Source organism: Nerophis lumbriciformis, linkage group LG18 (genome assembly GCF_033978685.3).
Source record: "Nerophis lumbriciformis linkage group LG18, RoL_Nlum_v2.1, whole genome shotgun sequence".
NCBI lineage: Eukaryota > Metazoa > Chordata > Actinopteri > Syngnathiformes > Syngnathidae > Nerophis > Nerophis lumbriciformis.
The window spans coordinates 31,266,196-31,284,863 of NC_084565.2; the positions used below are offsets into that span (position 1 = coordinate 31,266,196).

The 18,668-nt window shown below is 41.2% G+C and overlaps 1 protein-coding gene across 14 annotated transcripts in view; it reads left to right on the top strand.

Moving 5' to 3' along the window:
- fryl (furry homolog, like) overlaps positions 1–18,668 on the top strand; it is a 195,034-nt gene that overhangs the window by 144,240 nt on the left and 32,126 nt on the right. For 8 of the 14 annotated variants that reach the window (XM_061978068.1, XM_061978069.1, XM_061978061.2 and 5 more), the window contains 10 exons: positions 323–417; positions 490–1,085; positions 2,419–2,687; positions 2,765–2,905; positions 6,888–7,088; positions 7,161–7,322; positions 7,396–7,506; positions 7,616–7,792; positions 10,249–10,449; positions 12,326–12,523. In XM_061978068.1, the coding sequence (XP_061834052.1) occupies positions 323–417; positions 490–1,085; positions 2,419–2,687; positions 2,765–2,905; positions 6,888–7,088; positions 7,161–7,322; positions 7,396–7,506; positions 7,616–7,792; positions 10,249–10,449; positions 12,326–12,523 (2,151 nt within the window). The remainder of the gene's footprint in view (positions 1–322; positions 418–489; positions 1,086–2,418; positions 2,688–2,764; positions 2,906–6,887; positions 7,089–7,160; positions 7,323–7,395; positions 7,507–7,615; positions 7,793–10,248; positions 10,450–12,325; positions 12,524–18,668) is intronic. The other 6 variants (XM_061978066.2, XM_061978063.2, XM_061978062.2 and 3 more) reach the window with 2 other exon arrangements.

The window sequence follows — 18,668 nt, forward strand, 5'->3', positions numbered from 1 at the left end:
GGCTTTTAAAAGTTGAGTTCTGTTGTGTTGTGCAATGTATTTTATAAATGACCATGTGGCCAATGAGGGCCCTGTTTCCACTTTCCCATGCACTCCAAATCCTTATTAAAGTTGTTAAAAAAAAGTAAATGTATACATTTTTACATATAAGGTTTTACATTTCAGCAAGAAGCGAATGATTACCTGTGTCTAATTCCAGCCCCATCCTCTTTGTGGTTTAGGTTATAATGTAATTACAACAATTACAGTAATCGGTAGTCTATCCCTATCAACAACTTTAAGAGTAATTAACGTTCACATTTTACTTTTGTGTTCTCTTTAGGGCTTTGTCATCGAACTGCTTCTCACACTGGAGTCTGGCATTGACACGCTGGCAGACACGGTCAAAAACTACGACCTCCTCACCGCCTTAGTAGAGTACGTCCTCATTCCCGTCCCCGCCTGTGCGGCTCGTCGTCCTCCTTTGTTCACAGTCCACTGTCCTTTCAGAACCTCCACTTGTGATCACTTGTTGGGGCCCAAGTTTGCGGCCAACAGAAAAAGCACGGGCCAGCTGAACCTGAGCACCGGCAGGCTTTTCGAATCTGTGCACAATCGCAGCCACTCCCTTCGAGCCAATCTGATGAGCGAGCGGAAAGTCAACAGGCCGCGGAGTAACACCTTAGACGTGGCAGACCGACTTGAGGGCAGCCACGGGAACCTGGCGCGCACCCGCAGCTTATCATCGTTGGGTGGCGGAGGGGGCCCGGGGCGGGACACTAACCCCCCGGTGGACCCCGCCAATCTGATGGCCACCGTCTTCTGGATCGCCGCCTCGCTGCTGGAGTCGGACTACGAGTTTGAGTACCTGCTGGCGCTGCGGCTCCTCAATAAGCTGCTGGGCCAGCTGCCTCTGGACCGCGCCGACAGCAGGGAACATTTGGAGCGGATCCAGGCCCAGCTCAAGTGGTACAGCTTCCCGGGCCTGCTGCAGCTCTTCCTGAAAGGCTTCACCTCAGTGTCCACGCAGGAGCTCACCATCCAGCTGCTCAGCAAGCTCATCAGTGTCTCCAGGCACACTCTTGTTGACCCATCACAACTGGCAGGCAAGTGTTAAGGAGTTGCTTTTTGGGGGTCAGGAAAAAGAACCTGAATTTAGGGCGTAATTACGTTCACGCTTGGGTATTTGTAGCGTACTGGATTTGGGCACAACTTCTAGCCTGCGCTCACGATGACATTCACGCTTCGTTTGCTTGTCCCATCACTTCTTTATTGCTGTACTTATGCAAATTCGCTGACTTTGTAGATAATTTCCAGTGTCATTCTGATTATCAAAGATAAACAGAAACAGAATTAAATGTGGCTCAAATTGAGGAGAGACGCCTGGACACTGTACCCTTGTGCAGTGTCTCAACACGCTCTGGCGAAAGATTGTACGCCACCTCTTTTTATTTGTACTTTTTCTAATTACATGGCAACAGCTGTTTCTAAGGGACGTGGTTCGTAAACAGCGTTGCTTTTGGTTACAGAACAGTTCAAAAGAAAGGTCGTAAAACAGTTCAAAGAAGCGGTGCTTGGACCTGCTTCCTCGTCGCCTTTGTAGTTCTTGGGTCAAGACAATATATTTCTGTTGATAACAATACATGAAAGACACAGAACACCTTCATGTTGCTTCCCCCCTACACAGTGGAGTTTTACAAGCCTTGGTAGGTTCAAAGACCGCTTTTGTCTTTTCGCCGGGAACTCATTTAAACACGTATTGTGATAACTTAGATACAATTATTCTAACAATGCTATTATATACAGTACAGGCCAACAGTTTGGACACACCTTCTCATTCAATGTGTTTTCTTTATTTTCATGACTATTTACATTGTAGATTGTCACTGAAGGCATCAAAACTACGTATGAATGAACACATGTGGAGTTATGTACTCCAAAAAAAGGTGTAATAACTGATGAGGTCATCAACCGTCCACCAACATCATCAGTCACTTGTCAACAGAGTACCAGCTAGCATACTTACGAAAAAGTTAACATGACCGGACGCTCATATTAACATAAAAGTGGAGCGGCAATGCGTAAGAAAAAGGAAAAGGAGAGCTCAAGTGTAGCGGTGGTGTACTCTCTCTATCAGCTGCGTTGAGTTTTTTCTACTGCTTTTAGCGGGGCAAGAACCCTGGTCGCTGGAATGAGAGGCGAGCGTGCTGTCTACCCAGCTAAGAGCTAAAAGCCCTGGCTTTTTCGCACTATAGCACAGGGTTTAAAAGGACCTCGTCCTGTGCCCCGATTAGTTTCGCCACTGCCTACCTCTTACAATCGTACCAAGAAAGGGAAAGCTTGCTGAACTTAAGCACAGATGATCAGAGCACTCATTAGGCAAATGTGCTGTGGCATCTCCTCACATTCATGGTACTTCCTGTGACACTCCCGTGGCAGGTTTCCCTCTGAACATCCTCTGCCTCCTGCCGCACCTCATCCAGCACTTTGACAGCCCCACCGCCTTCTGCAAGGAGACGGCGGATAGGATCGCGAAAGTGTGCGCCGAGGATAAGTCGGCCACCCTCTCCAACCTGGCGCACATGATGAGCCTGTACAGCACGCACAGCTACTCCCGCGACTGCCCCAACTGGATCAACGTGGTGTGCCGCTACCTTCACGACGCCTTCGCCGAGATAACCTTGAACCTGGTGACCTACTTGGCTGAGGTACTATGCCAGGAAAACAATCGGACGGAACTCTCCCAGCCTCAATATTTAACCACCTGTGTTTCGCTGTTTGACAGTTGCTGGAGAAGGGGCTTCCGAGCATGCAGCAGTCCTTACTGCAGCTCATCTACAGCCTGCTGAGTCATATTGAGCTGTCAGCTGCCCCGGTCAAACAGTTTAACCTGGAGATAATGAAGATCATAGGCAAATACGTTCAGGTGAGCCTTTAAAACTTAAGTGTCTATATCAGGGGTGGGCAATTCATTTTTACCGGGGGCCGCATGAGCAACCCCGAGCACTGCTGGAGGGCCACACCGACAATATTTCAATTAAATTTTGCTCAATATTATTTTTGATATATACCGTAAGATAATAATAATAATACTTTCATTTAACCTAACTTAACGTTATACGAAAAGCACTGCTTTGGAAATCATTTGTACCCCTTTCAGAGATCACATTTAGTTCCCCTTAAACATTCACATGTTGCACAATGAAATGTAAGCATAGGATGAAGTGTGCATTCCTGTAACTTTCTCTAGTAACAGCATTCCATGATTAATATCAATAAATTAACATTAATAATAAATGACAGTAAAATAAGCACACGTATGACTGAGGAGTCATAGTGTAACTTTGTGTGGTGTTTGAGTTGTCCGACTTTTTGTGTGGCCATAAACGCACCAGTGGTTTAGTAGTATGCGTGTTGGTGACAGATGACAAGTTGGTTTTGGCCTGGTTTGTATGGCAGAAAATGACTAGTTTTTTTAGATAGAATTGTTTTACTCATGTTTTTGGTGGTTATGGCTGAATATAAACAGTTTAGCTCAATAAAGTGATCGATATAATTCCTGTCCTCGAAGCATCTCGATAGACGTTACAATAATTGAATGGTGTTCAATTGAACGGTGTTGACGAACACCGTTAGGGCCGCTTGTTGTCACTGTCACTCAGAGTTGCATTGCAAAATTACACAGAATTAATGTGTTTATTTTGTTTAGAATTCAGATGGGATTTGATTTGTTGCGCGGCATATATTTGCTGTGCGCAGAGGATGCTTGAGCAGTGCGCAATTGCGCAGGCGTGCACCTTAGAGGGAACGTTGCTTGGCAGTCCATGTCTTGTTGAAAACACGCCATTCGTCATCAACTTTTCTCTTTTTAGCGTCTCGGGGATAACCGTGCATCACTTGTCGCTGTGCACCTTCACTCACAGGTTACACACGGACATACGTCCATAAATAACACTTTTCAAAATAAAAGCAGCACAGTTGTATTGCCCGCACGACATAGATGTTTTTTCAACTTTATTTCGTCATTTGTGATTGCAGCTGTTCACATTCACTCACAATCGCGCACGAGCATACGTCCACACGGAAGTAATACAAATAATGCTTTTCAAAACAAAAGCAGCACTGTTGTATTGCACACTCGACAAAGATACTTTTTAAAATGTATTTTGTAATTTATGATTGGCCTCACGCGGGCCGGACAGGGACGCACAAAGGGCCGGATGTGGCCCGCGGGCTGCAGAATGCCCAGGTCTGGTCTATATGTATGTTTATGTGTACTTTGAAGTGACCCATATCTGATATCCCTGTGTTTACATTGAAGTTAAAGTCCCAATGATTGTCACGCATACACTAGGTGTGGTGAAATGTGTCCTCTGCATTTGACCCATCCCCATGTTCACCCCCTGGGAGGTGAGGGGAGCAGTGAGCAGCAGCGTGTGCCGCGCTCGGGTATCGTTTGGTGATTTAGAGACTAAAAATGGGACCCATTACCTCCCTGCTTGGCACTCAGCATCAAGGGTTGGAATTGGGGGTTAAATCACCAAAAATGATTCCCAGGCGCGGCACCTCTGCTGCCCACTGCTCCCCTCACCTCCCAGGGGGTGAACAAGGGGATGGGTCAAATGAACATAGGACAAATTTCACCACACCTAGTGTGTGTGACAATCATTAGTACTTTAACTTTAACTTTAAACTTAAATTTAACCCCCAATTCCAACCCTTGATGCTGAGTGTAAAGCAGGGAGGCATTGGGTCCCATTTTTATAGTCTTTGGTATGACTCGGCCAGGGCTTTGAAGTCACGACCTTACAGTCTCAGGGCGGACACTCTAACCACAAGGCCACTGAGCTGGTTAAGTTACGGTAAGTTAAAGTTTAAGTCCCAAAGATTGTCACACACACACTAGGTGTGGTGAAATTTGTCCTCTGCATTTGACCCATCCCCATGTTCACCCTCTGGGAGGTGAGGGGAGCAGTGAGCAGCAGCAGTGCTCGGGAATCATTTGGTGACTCAACCCCCAGTTCCAACCCTTGATGCTGAGTGCCAAGCAGGGAGGCAATGGGTCCCATTTTTAAAGTCTTTGGTATGACTCGGTAACATGTACCAAACACCTCAACAACCTGACATCATGACACAGCAGTAAACAAAAAATGTACTCTACCTGAACACAATCTTCAGTTTCAAGTGTTCCAATTTAGCTGTAAGTCTAGTGTCAAAATGAAAAAAAAAAAGGAGGAAAATAAGACCAAAAAAGGACAAAAACTTTTTTTTTCCCTTCTCGTACCTATTTTTTTCCTTTTTGCATTGTGATTCTCAACTTACAGTATGGTAATGTTTACAATTAGGGTTGGGTATCATCAACAATTTTCCAAATCGATTACATTTTGATTCCTAAGTTTTTAAATCTCAACTTGATTCAATCTGCACTTATATATTGAAAATGTCTCAAATCTGTTAAAATATACAAATTTACAGAGTTTTTTTTTCTCTTCACCTTTAACAACTGTGCACAGTTCAAACCTTATTAAATAAATAACAAGAAAGGAATTGCAGGTGAAAGTGTAAATGTATTGCAACATTCCAACACTGTAAATTCCATTAAGGTATTATTTCTTTAAGTGCAAAATAATAGTAAATATGTAAGCTGTTCTTCTGGGACTATTATTTTGTTTGGGCAGACACACCGAGTGTAACGCAAAGGCCTACAGATGGAAAGTAGCATAGTGTTAAATCTGGTGCATCCATCTTTTTAATGTAACTGCACAGTGTCCTTCAAATAACCAAATACAAACAACAACAACAACAAAGCATATTTATTCTGAAGGTCGCAAGTGTGCGGTTGGTTTTTCTGGCACCCTTGACGACAGCACTGTGTCCGGGATATTTTATAGACAAAAGTACCTTTCATGAGTCACTTTACTCCAATTACAAATACAATCAATAAAGATAACAGATTCAGTCAGATGTTTACGTTGCATGATCATAATAGTGTGGTTCAGTTCGGGACTGTAGGCAGGGGCGCTGCTAGGGATTTTGGGCCCCATGAAAAGAATCTTTACAGGGCCCCCAACACAGTGTCATTATTTTTTCTGTATTATAATTCCGTCATCATTAGGTGCCTCTCTGGGCCCCCTCCATCATGGGCCCCTAGAATCCGTCTCCTTTACCCCCCCTTTTCGGCGCCCCTGACTGTAGGCATACTTTTTTGCCGACAAAAGTTCCGATAGCTTCTGTTTCTGTATCTTTATGGCCGATGGAAAATCACTTGTTTCTTTGGGTTTTTCCTGGAAAGTTTGTTGTTGGAAGCTAATGTTAGCATAGTGTGACATTGCTTTTGCTGCTTCTGTTTCATGCACAAAACTATCTGGATGTAATCAATATTATCTGTTGTGAATGCTCGATATTGCCAAATTGAAAATATATCAGTCCATAATAAATCAAATTGATTATTGTTCCCCAGCCTTAGTCACAATCCACCAGCAAAATATCTGAATACTCGGATAACTGTAGTGCGCTGAGGTTCATTGCTTTTAAGGCACTGACATTTGTTATTGAACTTAAACTTTTTCAATCAATGTTAATACAGGCTTCCTGTTAAAAGGATAACAAGAAAAACAAAAGGCTCTCTGCGGAACCTTTTAGCAGCCTTTGCCTGATGGTCTTATAGAACTGCTGCACATTACCACGACGGCCCCAGGCTAGCAGAATTGCCTTTTTGTAAGAGGAGCCTGTGCACTGCTAATCTCCTTGCTGCACTTGTTTGTTTTTTTAAAGCGTTGTGATCAAGGCGGTGTTCGGCTTTCTAAATGGGCAAATATTTTCCATTTCATTCCTAAATTTGGCAGAAGCTCCATGTCTTTTTTTAACAAGTGTTGCTCTCAGCTTTTCGTTTTCTATTTCTTATACAGAGTCCACACTGGAAGGAGGCGCAAAACATTTTGAAGCTGGTGGTGTCTCGCTCGGCCAGCCTGGTTGTCCCAGACGACGTGCAGCGCTCGTACAGCACCGAGTCTTGCGGCTCTCCAGAAATTGCCTTCACGCGCATATTTAACAACTCCTCCAAGGAGCTGCCCGGCAAGACGCTGGACTTCCACTTTGACATCTCAGAGGTCGCACTTCGTTATTTTTCTCATCGTGCTGCCTTTTCTCTCTGTCTGACAAATGTGTGATTTTGTGACTAGACGCCAATCATAGGACATAAATACGGCGATCAGCGTAATGCAGCGGGTCGGAATGGAAAGCCTCAGGTGATCGCTGTCACCAGGAGTACGTCTTCTACCTCTTCTGGCTCTAATTCCAACGGCCTACTCCCGGTGAGCTGGAAGAGGCCTCAACTCTCTCAGGTACGAAACCGCTTGGAAATAGACTAGTTACCTGAACAGCACTGCTCCATATTTTTCTGTTTTCTTTTCACAGAGAAGAACCAGAGAGAGGCTCATGAATGTTCTATCGCTATGTGGTCCGGAGGATGGCATCCCCAAAAATCCATCTGTAAGACTCCTCTCCTACTCTAAGGCCTCAGACAAGGTCTCTATCCATATGATATTCTGGTTATTGTTGTCACTCTATTTACCGTTAAATCGCGTGTTGGTGGATTTATCATGAATACATGTCTGCTTTCTCACTATTGACACAGGTGGTGTTTCCATCCAGCGAGGACCTGGACCCGGCAGACCAGCAGACCAGCCTAATCCCCACTGTGGAGGAGGTGGTGCGAGAGGAGGAGGCACAGGGAGAAGAGATGGGCAGCGAGCAGCAGTTTGGCGTCTTTAAAGACTTTGACTTCTTGGACGTGGAGTTGGAGGACGCTGAGGTACGAGTCAACAACAATCATTTTGTCATCTATATCATTATTGATTATGGGGAAGAAAAAAAATCCACTCTTTTTAGAACTGGATACCGTACATCTTATCTTCATGTTTAGTCACTTGGTCCCTTGACTGAAGTTTGAGTTTGAGTTTATTTGGAACATGCATGCATACAACATGATACATCACAATTTCCAGTTTCTCTTTTCAACATGTTTGAAAAAGAGTAAGAAGAAGCTGAGCTTATTTAGTCCTACCCCTTTTCTTTTACATAACAGTTGCTAAAATTTTGTTCACTTTCGGTTCTCAATTTATTCCCAATATACTCCATAAGTAATCACAATAAAAATAAATAAAAAATAATTAGTGAAGTAAGTTATATTTCATATGGTGAGATGAGTAAGATTATTTTGAAAACAAATGGATGGATGAAATAGATTCAGAATGTTTATCATGGTTCTTCTTCTTTGTACTTTGTAGACACTTTAAGTTTGAAGAGTTTCTTGAAGTGGATCATATTAGTACATTGTTTGATTGCTTTGCTTAATCCATTCCATAATTTAATTCCACATACAGATATACTGAAGGTTAAGTGTTGTACGTGCGTACAAATGTTTTAAATTAAAATTTTCTCTAAGATTATATTTCTCTTTTTTTGAGAAGAATTGTTGTATATTCTTGGGTAGCAGGTTACAGTTTGCTTTGTGTATAATTTTAGCTGTTTGCAAATTCACCATGTCGTGGAATTTCAGTAATTTTGATTCAATAAATAAAGGGTTTGTATGTTCTCTATATCCAACATTATGTATTATTCTAACTGATCTTTTTTGTAACACCGTTAATGAATGAAGTGTACTTTTGTAGTTATTTCCCCACATTTCTACACAATAACTCAGATATGGTAACACTAGCGAGCAGGAGAGAATATGAAGTGATTTTTGGTCTAGAACATGTTTTGCTTTATTCATTATTGACATGTTTCTTGCTACTTTATGTTGTATATTTTTTACGTGAGATTTCCAGTTCAATTTATCATCAATCATTATACCTAGAAATTTGGTTTCATTTACTCTTTTAATTCTATTCCGTTTATTTGTAATTGTGTTTGACTTTCTCTTCTACTGTTACCAAATAGCATTATTTTAGTTTTACTGAGATTCAAAGATAGTCTGTTTTTGTCAAACCATCTTTTTAATTATTAACCAATTAATTGGATATGCGGTAAAGCAAGGATATTTAGCTAAATTGTTTTGGGTGCCACATTTCAAGAAAGCTAAGGACCACTCCCTTCTCTATTAGTCTTATTTTGTATCTTGGTCATTTAATTTGTGTGTATTTTGTCAGTTACAGGAGTGCTTTGCAAAAAAGCTAGTCAAAGATAATTTCTATGACAGCACTCTAGTGTTTTTAGGAATCTGCTGCAAAAATGTGAGTCTCTCCTTAGTTTTTTTGAACTGAACTTGCAGGCCACCAGTTGAATAGCCCAAATGATGAAAAAGAGATGACTTAAAATGGAACCCTGAGGTACACCACTAATATAACTTAAGAAGTTGAACAAATGACTACTGACGGCATCTGAAGTAAACAAGCTAGAGCAACACCTTAGTTACATAAATCGCAATATAATTTAAAAAAAAAAAGAAAAAGAGAAGGACTTAAAAGGGTGCCTTGAGGAACGCCTGTGTTATGTAAATCACACGTTTGGATCCCAGTGTTCTATGTTTGCTAGCAAGGTTAAAATATCAATGTAATGCTTTGCCAATGTGTTTACAGTGGTCCGAGTTCCTCTTCACAACAGGAGCACTCTAGTGTTTTTAGGAATTTGCTACAAAAATGTTTGTCTCACAAGTTTTATACTGAACTCGGGGACCGGTATGTTACAATTCCCAGACTGGATTTGGCCTCCGGGGCGCCAGTTTAATATCACTGCCGGAAAGGCTGTAATTATAGCTGGGATGATTATTTATCTTAACATTGCGTTTGTCATATGGAGTCTGATTAACTTGGCGCTTATTAGGCAACCCCCAAAAATATTTGCTTTTGAAGACCACTCACTCACCACAAAGGAGGTTATGCAGTTAATAGAATAGGAGCTTTAATTGAAGCATTCACAGTGTTGTTTGTTGAATGTTGAAATGTCTTAACTGTCCGAACTTCTGTAGTGGTAAATGTTCTTTCACTGTCTTTTAGTCTAATAACACTCGTATTCCTTCTTTTCTTTTGCCACAAGGAGTTGCAGGTAAGTTTGTGGACGAGTACGCAGCTTAAAGCCTGCTGCCCTGCTGTCTTTGTGTCCTTTGTTCATATTTTATTTTTTGGTGTGTGTTTGTGTTCCTGTGTGTGTGTCATTGTGAAATGCACAACAGTTCGTGTACACGTCATGCGTTTTATCATATCCTTCATAATCAAATTTACCACCACCTCAAGTCTTTTGTCTGTTGTCGCCCCGGCCGTCCTGTAGGGGGAGATCATGGACAACTTCAACTGGGGCGTCCGCCGCCGCTCCCTGGAGAGCATGGACAAAGGGGACACGCCGTCTTCGCAGGATTATCAGTACGTGGGATGCACGCCAAGCCTCAACCTCACTAACCATGAGGACACGGATGAATCATCAGAGGAGGAGGTACTGAGCGCTAGCCAGATTCTCGCCCGCTCTTGCCGTGTAAGTCTCACTCTAATCAGGGTCCCCCTCCCTCCAAAAAAAAAAAACCCTGCCCCCGCCATGCTCCTCACACAGCCTGCTGGCACTGTGTGTTTGTGTGTGAGAGTGTGTGTTGAGATGCTGCCGGTGTGGACGAGGAGCTTGGTGCTTGCTTCTTGGCTGGAGGACAGCGTAATGGTCCCCCCCGCATCCCCACCTAAAAATACTAAAGTGCAGCTTGCACTCTTTTAGATATGTGTTGTAAGTAAGTACAATGCAGTTTATGTATCTGTTCACAAGAATTTGTGAAACATTATTATTATTATTACAGTATTCTTCAAATACCTTTTTTTTGCTTTGCATTTGGCTGTTTTCTCACATTTTTGAATTCAGTGTTGCTGTTTTTTTTAGTTTCTGCCTTATTTGCATGTTTTTACCTGAAATATAGTAAATGACAAAAAAAAAAGACTCGCACACGGTTTAGAGCGTAATAATACTCTGACAAGGAAATATTTAGTAAAAAAATACTAAGAGGAGACGCTACCATGGCAACTAGAGATGTCCGATAATATCGGACTGCCGATATCGGCCGATAAATGCTTTAAAATGTAATATCGGAAATTATCGGTACCTGTTTCAAAAAGTAAAATTTATGACTTTGTAAAATGCAGCTGTGTACACGGACGTAGGGAGAAGTACAGAGCACATAATATTTTCGGCTTTTCACACACACAAGTGAATACAACGCATAATTGGTCAAGAGCCATACAGGTCACACTGAGGGTGGCCGTATAAACAACTTTAACACTGTTACAGATATGCACCACACTGTGAACCCACACCAAACAAGAATGACAAACACATTTCGGGAGAACATCCGCACCGTAACACAAGATAAACACAACAGAACAAATACCCAGAACCCCTTGCAGCACTAACTCTTTCAGGACGTTACAATATACACCCCCCGCTACCCCCTACCCCCCTCTCGGGGAGAGCATGTCCCAAATTCCAAGCTGCTGTTTTGAGGCATGTTAAAAAAAATAATGCACTTTGTGACTTCAATAATAAATATGGCAGTGCCATGTTGGCATTTTTTTCCATAACTTGAGTTGATTTATTTTGGAAAACCTTGTTACATTGTTGAATGCATCCAGCGGGGCATCACAACAAAATTAGGCATAATAATGTGTTAATTCCACGACTGTATATATCGGTATCGGTTGATATCAGTATCGGTAATTAAGAGATATCGGAATATCGGCAAAAAAGCCATTATCGGACATCTCTAATGGCAACAGAATGTTTTCTATTTAATGATTTGTATATAGATACATACAGTGGCCCGACATACAGCGGCAAACGCGCAACAACATTCAAAACACACACAAACCCCCGAAACACATGCAACTTCCCAAAACACAACACACAAGTGCAGGACAAATGCACAACAACGGCTAAAATACACACAAACTCCCAAAACACATGCAATACAGGGAAATCGCAACAGAAGTACAATAATAAATAAAATAATAACAAAATGCTGAAGAAAAATTAAGCGCTGTGAATACTTTCTGGATGCACTGTAAAAATAAGCCACAGTCAACCATTTTTAAGTAACAATATGAGTTGTTTTAATAAACAGTGTTCAATGACATCCTAACTTTATTTACATGTTTGTAATGTGCAGCTTTTGCACCTTTGACAAACTTTAAAAAAGTAATAATAATTTTGTCCTGAAAAATATTTGTCCAAATTAAAGTCTTGAAAAGAGGAAACGTCTTATATTGGAGTCAATAACAGTGCTTTATTATTTTTGGTGTCATGTTGCAATACTTTGTTTAATGGTTGCCATGCATTAAGCTAACAACCTTATGTGAATTTTTTTGTCCTCCAGCTCAACAGCGACTCCGCCACGGACGACGCGACGTCCAACCACGTAGACTCCCTGCAGCAGTCGCAGGAGTCGTCGAGCAGCGCCTTGACCGATGAGGCGGCGCCCTCGTTCCTCCCTCGACTGCCTTCCTTCCCTCGGCCGGATAGCCCCATGTTGGAGTTGGCCCATTCAGACAGCACCAGCAGCCAGCTGCCTGAGGTGCGATCAGTGGGGAGCAGTGACAAATTGTGGGGCGCCTTTTAGCTTAGCTTGCACGCTTCTTCCTTCCTGTCCAGCGTTTCACTTGCCTTGGCTGGGCTTTGATTCTTTGTCTGACATTCAGACGAGACTGGCTGGCTTCAGTGAGGTTTGGGATGCTGTTTTGGGGGTTTTGGTGTCGCACATTTCTTCCTGCTTCTGCCTCTTCTTTCCTATTTCTGATGCTTCATGCTGCATTTGCGGGTGCCGAGGTATTAGCGCTTCATGGGTAATCATTATCATGGGGCTTTTCATTTGGGGGAGAGATGAAACCGAGACTCACCTCAGGTCAGCTGTAACTGCTCACCTCCAATAACCAACTAAACCCCTCCATATAAAAAAAACGGACCGCTGCACCTTAATCATCACGGATGCATGTGTGAGTATGACACGTGGGTTGGAACAACCTCACATTAACCACATTCACTGATGAAAAGCTTGTTTGTCACTTTAACTAACAATGGTGAGTATGTATTTTACTGAGTACACCTTGCTAGTTTTGCCTTCAAAACAACTTACCGTATTGACCCAAATATAAAATGGTGGGAAAGATTGGCCTTCTTAGTTTTGTGACCCAGACAACTCATGCTCTTGGAGGCTATCAAAATGGTCCATAAGTCTATTTGTTTTTTTAAAAATAATTTAAATCCCACAAATGTTAAAAAAATGATAATAATAGTTTGTGTTTTTGCATTAGTTCTTGAATCAGCAGCTTTGACTGTTGTCGTCTCTTTAAATCAGTCCTCCTCAATGGGTGGGGGGGTGACCCTGAGGAACATGCTTTATCAGTATCATACAATATCATGCTTTAAAAAGCTGTGCACTGCAAATGTGCTCATTGTAGCCATTGATCTTGACTTCAAAGTTATTTAAAAATAGTACAATAAAATAAGCACAAATTGTTTTATTTCTTTGTGTTTTGTACGTTAATCATAATAGGTTATATATTTTGCTCCTGAGTTAATGTTGCTGATACATTTTAATTCATTGTTATTTAATGAGTTTATTTAATTTTATTTGTCACTATCAAATGACCCAAGTCGGTCAAACATTTTTTATAGTTTGTATAAGCATAATCTTTTCTTTTTTTTAGGCAAATTGATACACTTTTCTGTTAGACTAAAAACAATGTTGATAAAGTCATTGTTGTTAATGTTAAGGATACAACGTTATGCAGAGGTGAAATTGTAACAATTTTAAAAGACAAATTGTACTATTTATAGTCACAGTGAGAGTAGCGGGAGACAAAATGTTGTCTTCTTCCTATAGGGGCGTGGAAGAAAATAATTGAGCACTGCTTTAAATAGACCATAATTCGTGCAGAATTTATTTGATTTTAGGAGTGATTACAGCCAAAACCAGTTTTTTACAATGTGGAACTTTTTGACACTTATGAAAATGTTTTGATATCCTTAACCCTTTGAGAACATCCATCCATCAATTTTCTACTGCTGGAGTTATTCAATTTTAATTATCCTCAAAGTCAAACAGGACAAAAAAGTATTTGGGGGGGGACATTTTTTGAAGGGTAAAAAACATTTTAGATTCATATTTAGTTTCTTCTTTTTTTTGCTCAAATTTCTCAATACATTTCAATCCAAAACAAAAATATCCAATGTTTTAATTTTTTAAATTTTGACCCTTATGAAGGCATTTTTATCAGATAATGTCACAGGTTTAAATTAGTAAAATAGACAATCTTATACAAACTGTCATTATCAAAAGTGTGACATCATTTCATCAAAAGTCCTTCTAAAAGTTAAAATAAAAAATAAAACATTACCTGTTTGGTATTTTTGTTTAGGGCTGAAATAAAAAATATACATAAAAAAAGTATATAATGTATGAATGTTTTTATGCCCTTTGAAAAATTATGGACTTTTATGTCCTGTTTGGTTTGGGGTATTACCGAATAACTGCCAGTTTATTGTAAACCTGTGAAAAAATGTATATTGAAATTTAAAAAATGATCATGAAAAAAACCTTTCAGGAAAAATAATGCATGTTGAATTAAGACAATATTACTGAACGGACAAGAAAGTCAACCCTTGTCCCTTAGAGGTCTTTTTTTTTTTTTTTTGTAGCTGTAAGCTATTATCATCAAAAGTATATAGTCTGTGTAAAAAATGTCTAACGAATATAAGACTTACACTTTTAAATTGAACTGAAATAAACTTTTTCAAAAATATAAAAATTTATTGAGGTATATATTGCAGTAATTATTGGGCTCGATATATCGTAAAATAGTCCTGAATTAGGTCGTGGAATGGAGCCGTCGTTTTATAGCCAGGTCAATACGGTAATTTTGTAAGGCATATATGTTGGAATTGTTGTTTAGAGCATTTAGTTGCATGCAAAATTGTGTGTGCGAAATTATTAGGCACATTGTACTTTTGAGCATTCTTTTTTAATTACAGGGCTCTCGGTCAATTTAAATTGTCACTAGACCTCAAAGCTGAATATGTAAGAAAATAAATGAAGGCTTTTCTTAAGAGAATATCTACATATGCACAACTATAACAAGGTTAGGTCCGGTGAGGAAGGGGAGTTGGAAGGTAATTATTTTTCCATCTTTTAAGGCCTTATGGGTTAACTACACTTTTTTTTTGAATTTTTCATTAACAGTCCTTATGTAAGACAAGAACAGATATGTTTTTCGTTTTTTTAATGCATTCTAAATCGTAAATAATTGCGAGCTAAAGTCAGCTAACATCGGAGCCTATAAAGTGCTCTAAAAACATACAGCAACCGCTAATGTTTTGTATACACATGTAGTAACAGGCACATCCATAATAGCATGTAATATTTACATATTTTGCTCATTTGAAGCATACGGCGGCTCCTTAATTTTATAGACTCATCACAACGTTCGCTTTTTCCTTCCAACAACAACGCTACTACTCACGGCATACTTCGTGTGAGACTACTTCGGAGCAAATAATGATCCAGAACCTTATATTTTTAAGCCTGAATATACAGAGGATGAGCTACAAGTTTTAGAAGCTGTGTGCTAAATAGATTAAGTTCTAGTAAAACCCTAAGCGTCATGTAGCAGTCTTGCTAAGTACAGAACAATCTTTATAAACAACTAACATAAGAAAACATTCACGTACTGTACAATGTTTGCTCTCACTGGGATGCCAACTGATGGGTTGTTCGTATTTTTCCGTTTTTTTTTTGTTTCTTTCTCGCAATTGCCGGGTCCAAGTTAAATGGCAAAGTTGACCAAGTTCTCGGTTTATGGCCACAACCTTATACTATCCAGGTGAGAGGCATGATTTGTAATTGATAAATAACTTTTAGGAACTCAGAGGAGACGCAGCAGCTCACTGGCGAAATATGTCAACATAGCAGCATAAGCTAGTTAGCGATCACAGCGCCACTAAAAACAGTTTGTTGGCGTTAGCGCTTATAATAACAATATCGCTAATACTTGGTTAATATTCAGGTCACGGGATGATGAAAATGGAGTATTGTCGTTTTTTTTGTGTGTGTGTTTTGCAGAGGGCTTCATCGGTGGAATAGAGTACTCCCATTAGCTGAATTGTTAGCCACCTCCTACTTGCCATACATTACAAATTAGAATGCATCAAAAAAAGAAAAACACATGCTCTTGTCCCACATAGGGATTGTGAATGATAAGCAGAATTCCCCAAAAAAGGGCAGTTCCCCTTTAAAGATGAGTGTTAAAATTTATGGATGATGATGGCTTCCTGGTAGCTTCATCTTTTTAAGTATTTGTGATTTAATTTGCATCTTTTGGTGTTATTTGGTTTCGATTGGTTCTGTGGTCCTTTGTCGAAATCGAATCAATTTCAAGACATTTGACTTGAAATGTCTTTTTGGTACCGTTTTGCTGCCCTCACCTTGATGCACACTTGCCAACCTTGAGACCTCAGAATTCGGGAGATTGGGCGGGGGGGGGTTTGGTGGTAGCGGGGGTGTATATTGTAGCGTCCCAGAAGAGTTAGTGCTGCAAGGGGTTCTAGGTATTTGTTCTGTTGTGTTTATGTTGTGTTACGGTGCGGATGTTCTCCCGAAATGTGTTTGACATTCTTGTTTGGTGTGGGTTCACAGTGTGGCGCATATTTGTAACAGTGTTAAAGTTGTTTATACGGCCACCCTCAGTGTGTCCTGTATGGCTGTTGATCAAGTATGGCTTGCATTCACTTACGTGTGTGTAAAAGCCGCATATATTATGTGACTGGGCCGGTATGTTGTTTGTATGGAGGAAAAGCGGACGTGACGACAAGTTGTAGAGGACGCTAAAGGCAGTGCCTTTAAGGCACGCCCCAATATTGTTGTCCGGGTGGAAATCGGGAGAAATTCGGGAGAATGGTTGCCCCGGGAGATTTTCGGGAGGGGCACTAAAATTCGGGAGTCTCCCGGAAAATCGGGAGGGTTGGCAAGTATGCATTGATGTCGAACTCATTTTAGCTCAGGGGCCACATTAAGGAAGATCTATTCCCAAGTGGGCCGCACTGGTAAAATCATGATAACTTAAAAATAAAGACAACTTCAGAGTGTTTTCTTTTTAAAAATAGAACAAGCACAACCTGAAAATATATAAATTATAATGTTGTTGTTTGGGTTATTTTACACTTACTCTATCTTCCTTTGTCATTATTTCTACTTTCTGAATAAATTATATAATAATGTTCATCAGTCAAATAGGTGAAATTGAGTCTGGTTTTAAAATGCTCCTATTGGTGTTATTTTTTAATCTATCAGAAGATGGAATGAATAATATCAAAATCCAATTACAGGATGTTATTATTGTACTTTACCCATTTTCCTCAACTGATGTACTAACATCATGTTAGTATTATTATTATATTGTATATTCTGTACATATGTAGCATCATTTACAACAAAACTTGTGAATTTGGGCTTATTTCATTAATCACACATGAAGTTGAAGGGGGATACACATGATTTCATCATTTATGTGCCCCCAGATAATGTGTCCCCAGTGGCACATAGCTCCGCCCCCTCTGAAGTCATGCACGCTTTCGCGACAGATGACACAAATAATTGCTATTGTGACAATCAGTGGATACATTTAAAACAGCAGTTTCTTTCATTCAAAACTTTCAGCTTATTTTCACACTTAGCAAACTCATCTCGCGGGCCGGATAAAACCTGTTCGTAGGCCTGATCTGGCCCGCTGGCCGTACGTTTGACACCCCTGATGTAGGGTGTTTATCTCTGTATGCCACGCCCTTAAAACACAATAAGCATTCAACTTTATGCAGAAGAAATCATCTCAAACTTCATTGTGTAGTCACATGATGGCATCCGTTTCTTCAAGATTCCATCCATCCATCCATCTTGTTCCGCTTATCCGAGGTCGGGTCGCGGGGGCAGCAGCCTAAGCAGGGAAGCCCAGACTTCCCTCTCCCCAGCCACTTCGTCCAGCTCTTCCTGTGGGACCCCGAGGCGTTCCCAGGCCAGCCGGGAGACATAGTCTTCCCAACGTGTCCTGGGTCTTCCCCGCGGCCTCCTACCGGTCGGACGTGCCCTAAACACCTCCCTAGGGAGGCGTTCGGGTGGCATCCTGACCAGATGCCCGAACCACCTCATCTGCCTCCTCTCGATGTGGAGGAGCAGCGGCTTTACTTTGAGCTCCACCCGGATGGCAGAGCTTCTCACCCTATCTCTAAGGGAGAGCCCCGCCACCCGGCGGAGGAAACTCATTTCGGCCGCTTGTACCCGTGATCTTGGCCTTTCGGTCATAACCCAAAGCTCATGACCATAGGTGAGGATGGGAACGTAGATCGACCGGTAAATTGAGAGCTTTGCCTTCCGGCTCAGCTCCTTCTTCACCACAACGGATCGATACAGCGTCCGCATTACTGAAGACGCCGCACTGATCCGCCTGTCGATCTCACGATCCACTCTTCCCTCACTCGTGAACAAGACTCCGAGGTACTTGAACTCCTCCACTTGGGGCAAGATCTCCTCCCCAACCCGGAGATGGCACTCCACCCTTTTCCGGGCGAGAACCATGGACTCGGACTTGGAGGTGCTGATTCTCATCCCAGTCGCTTCACACTCAGCTGCGAACCGATCCAGTGAGAGCTGAAGATCCTGGCCAGATGAAGCC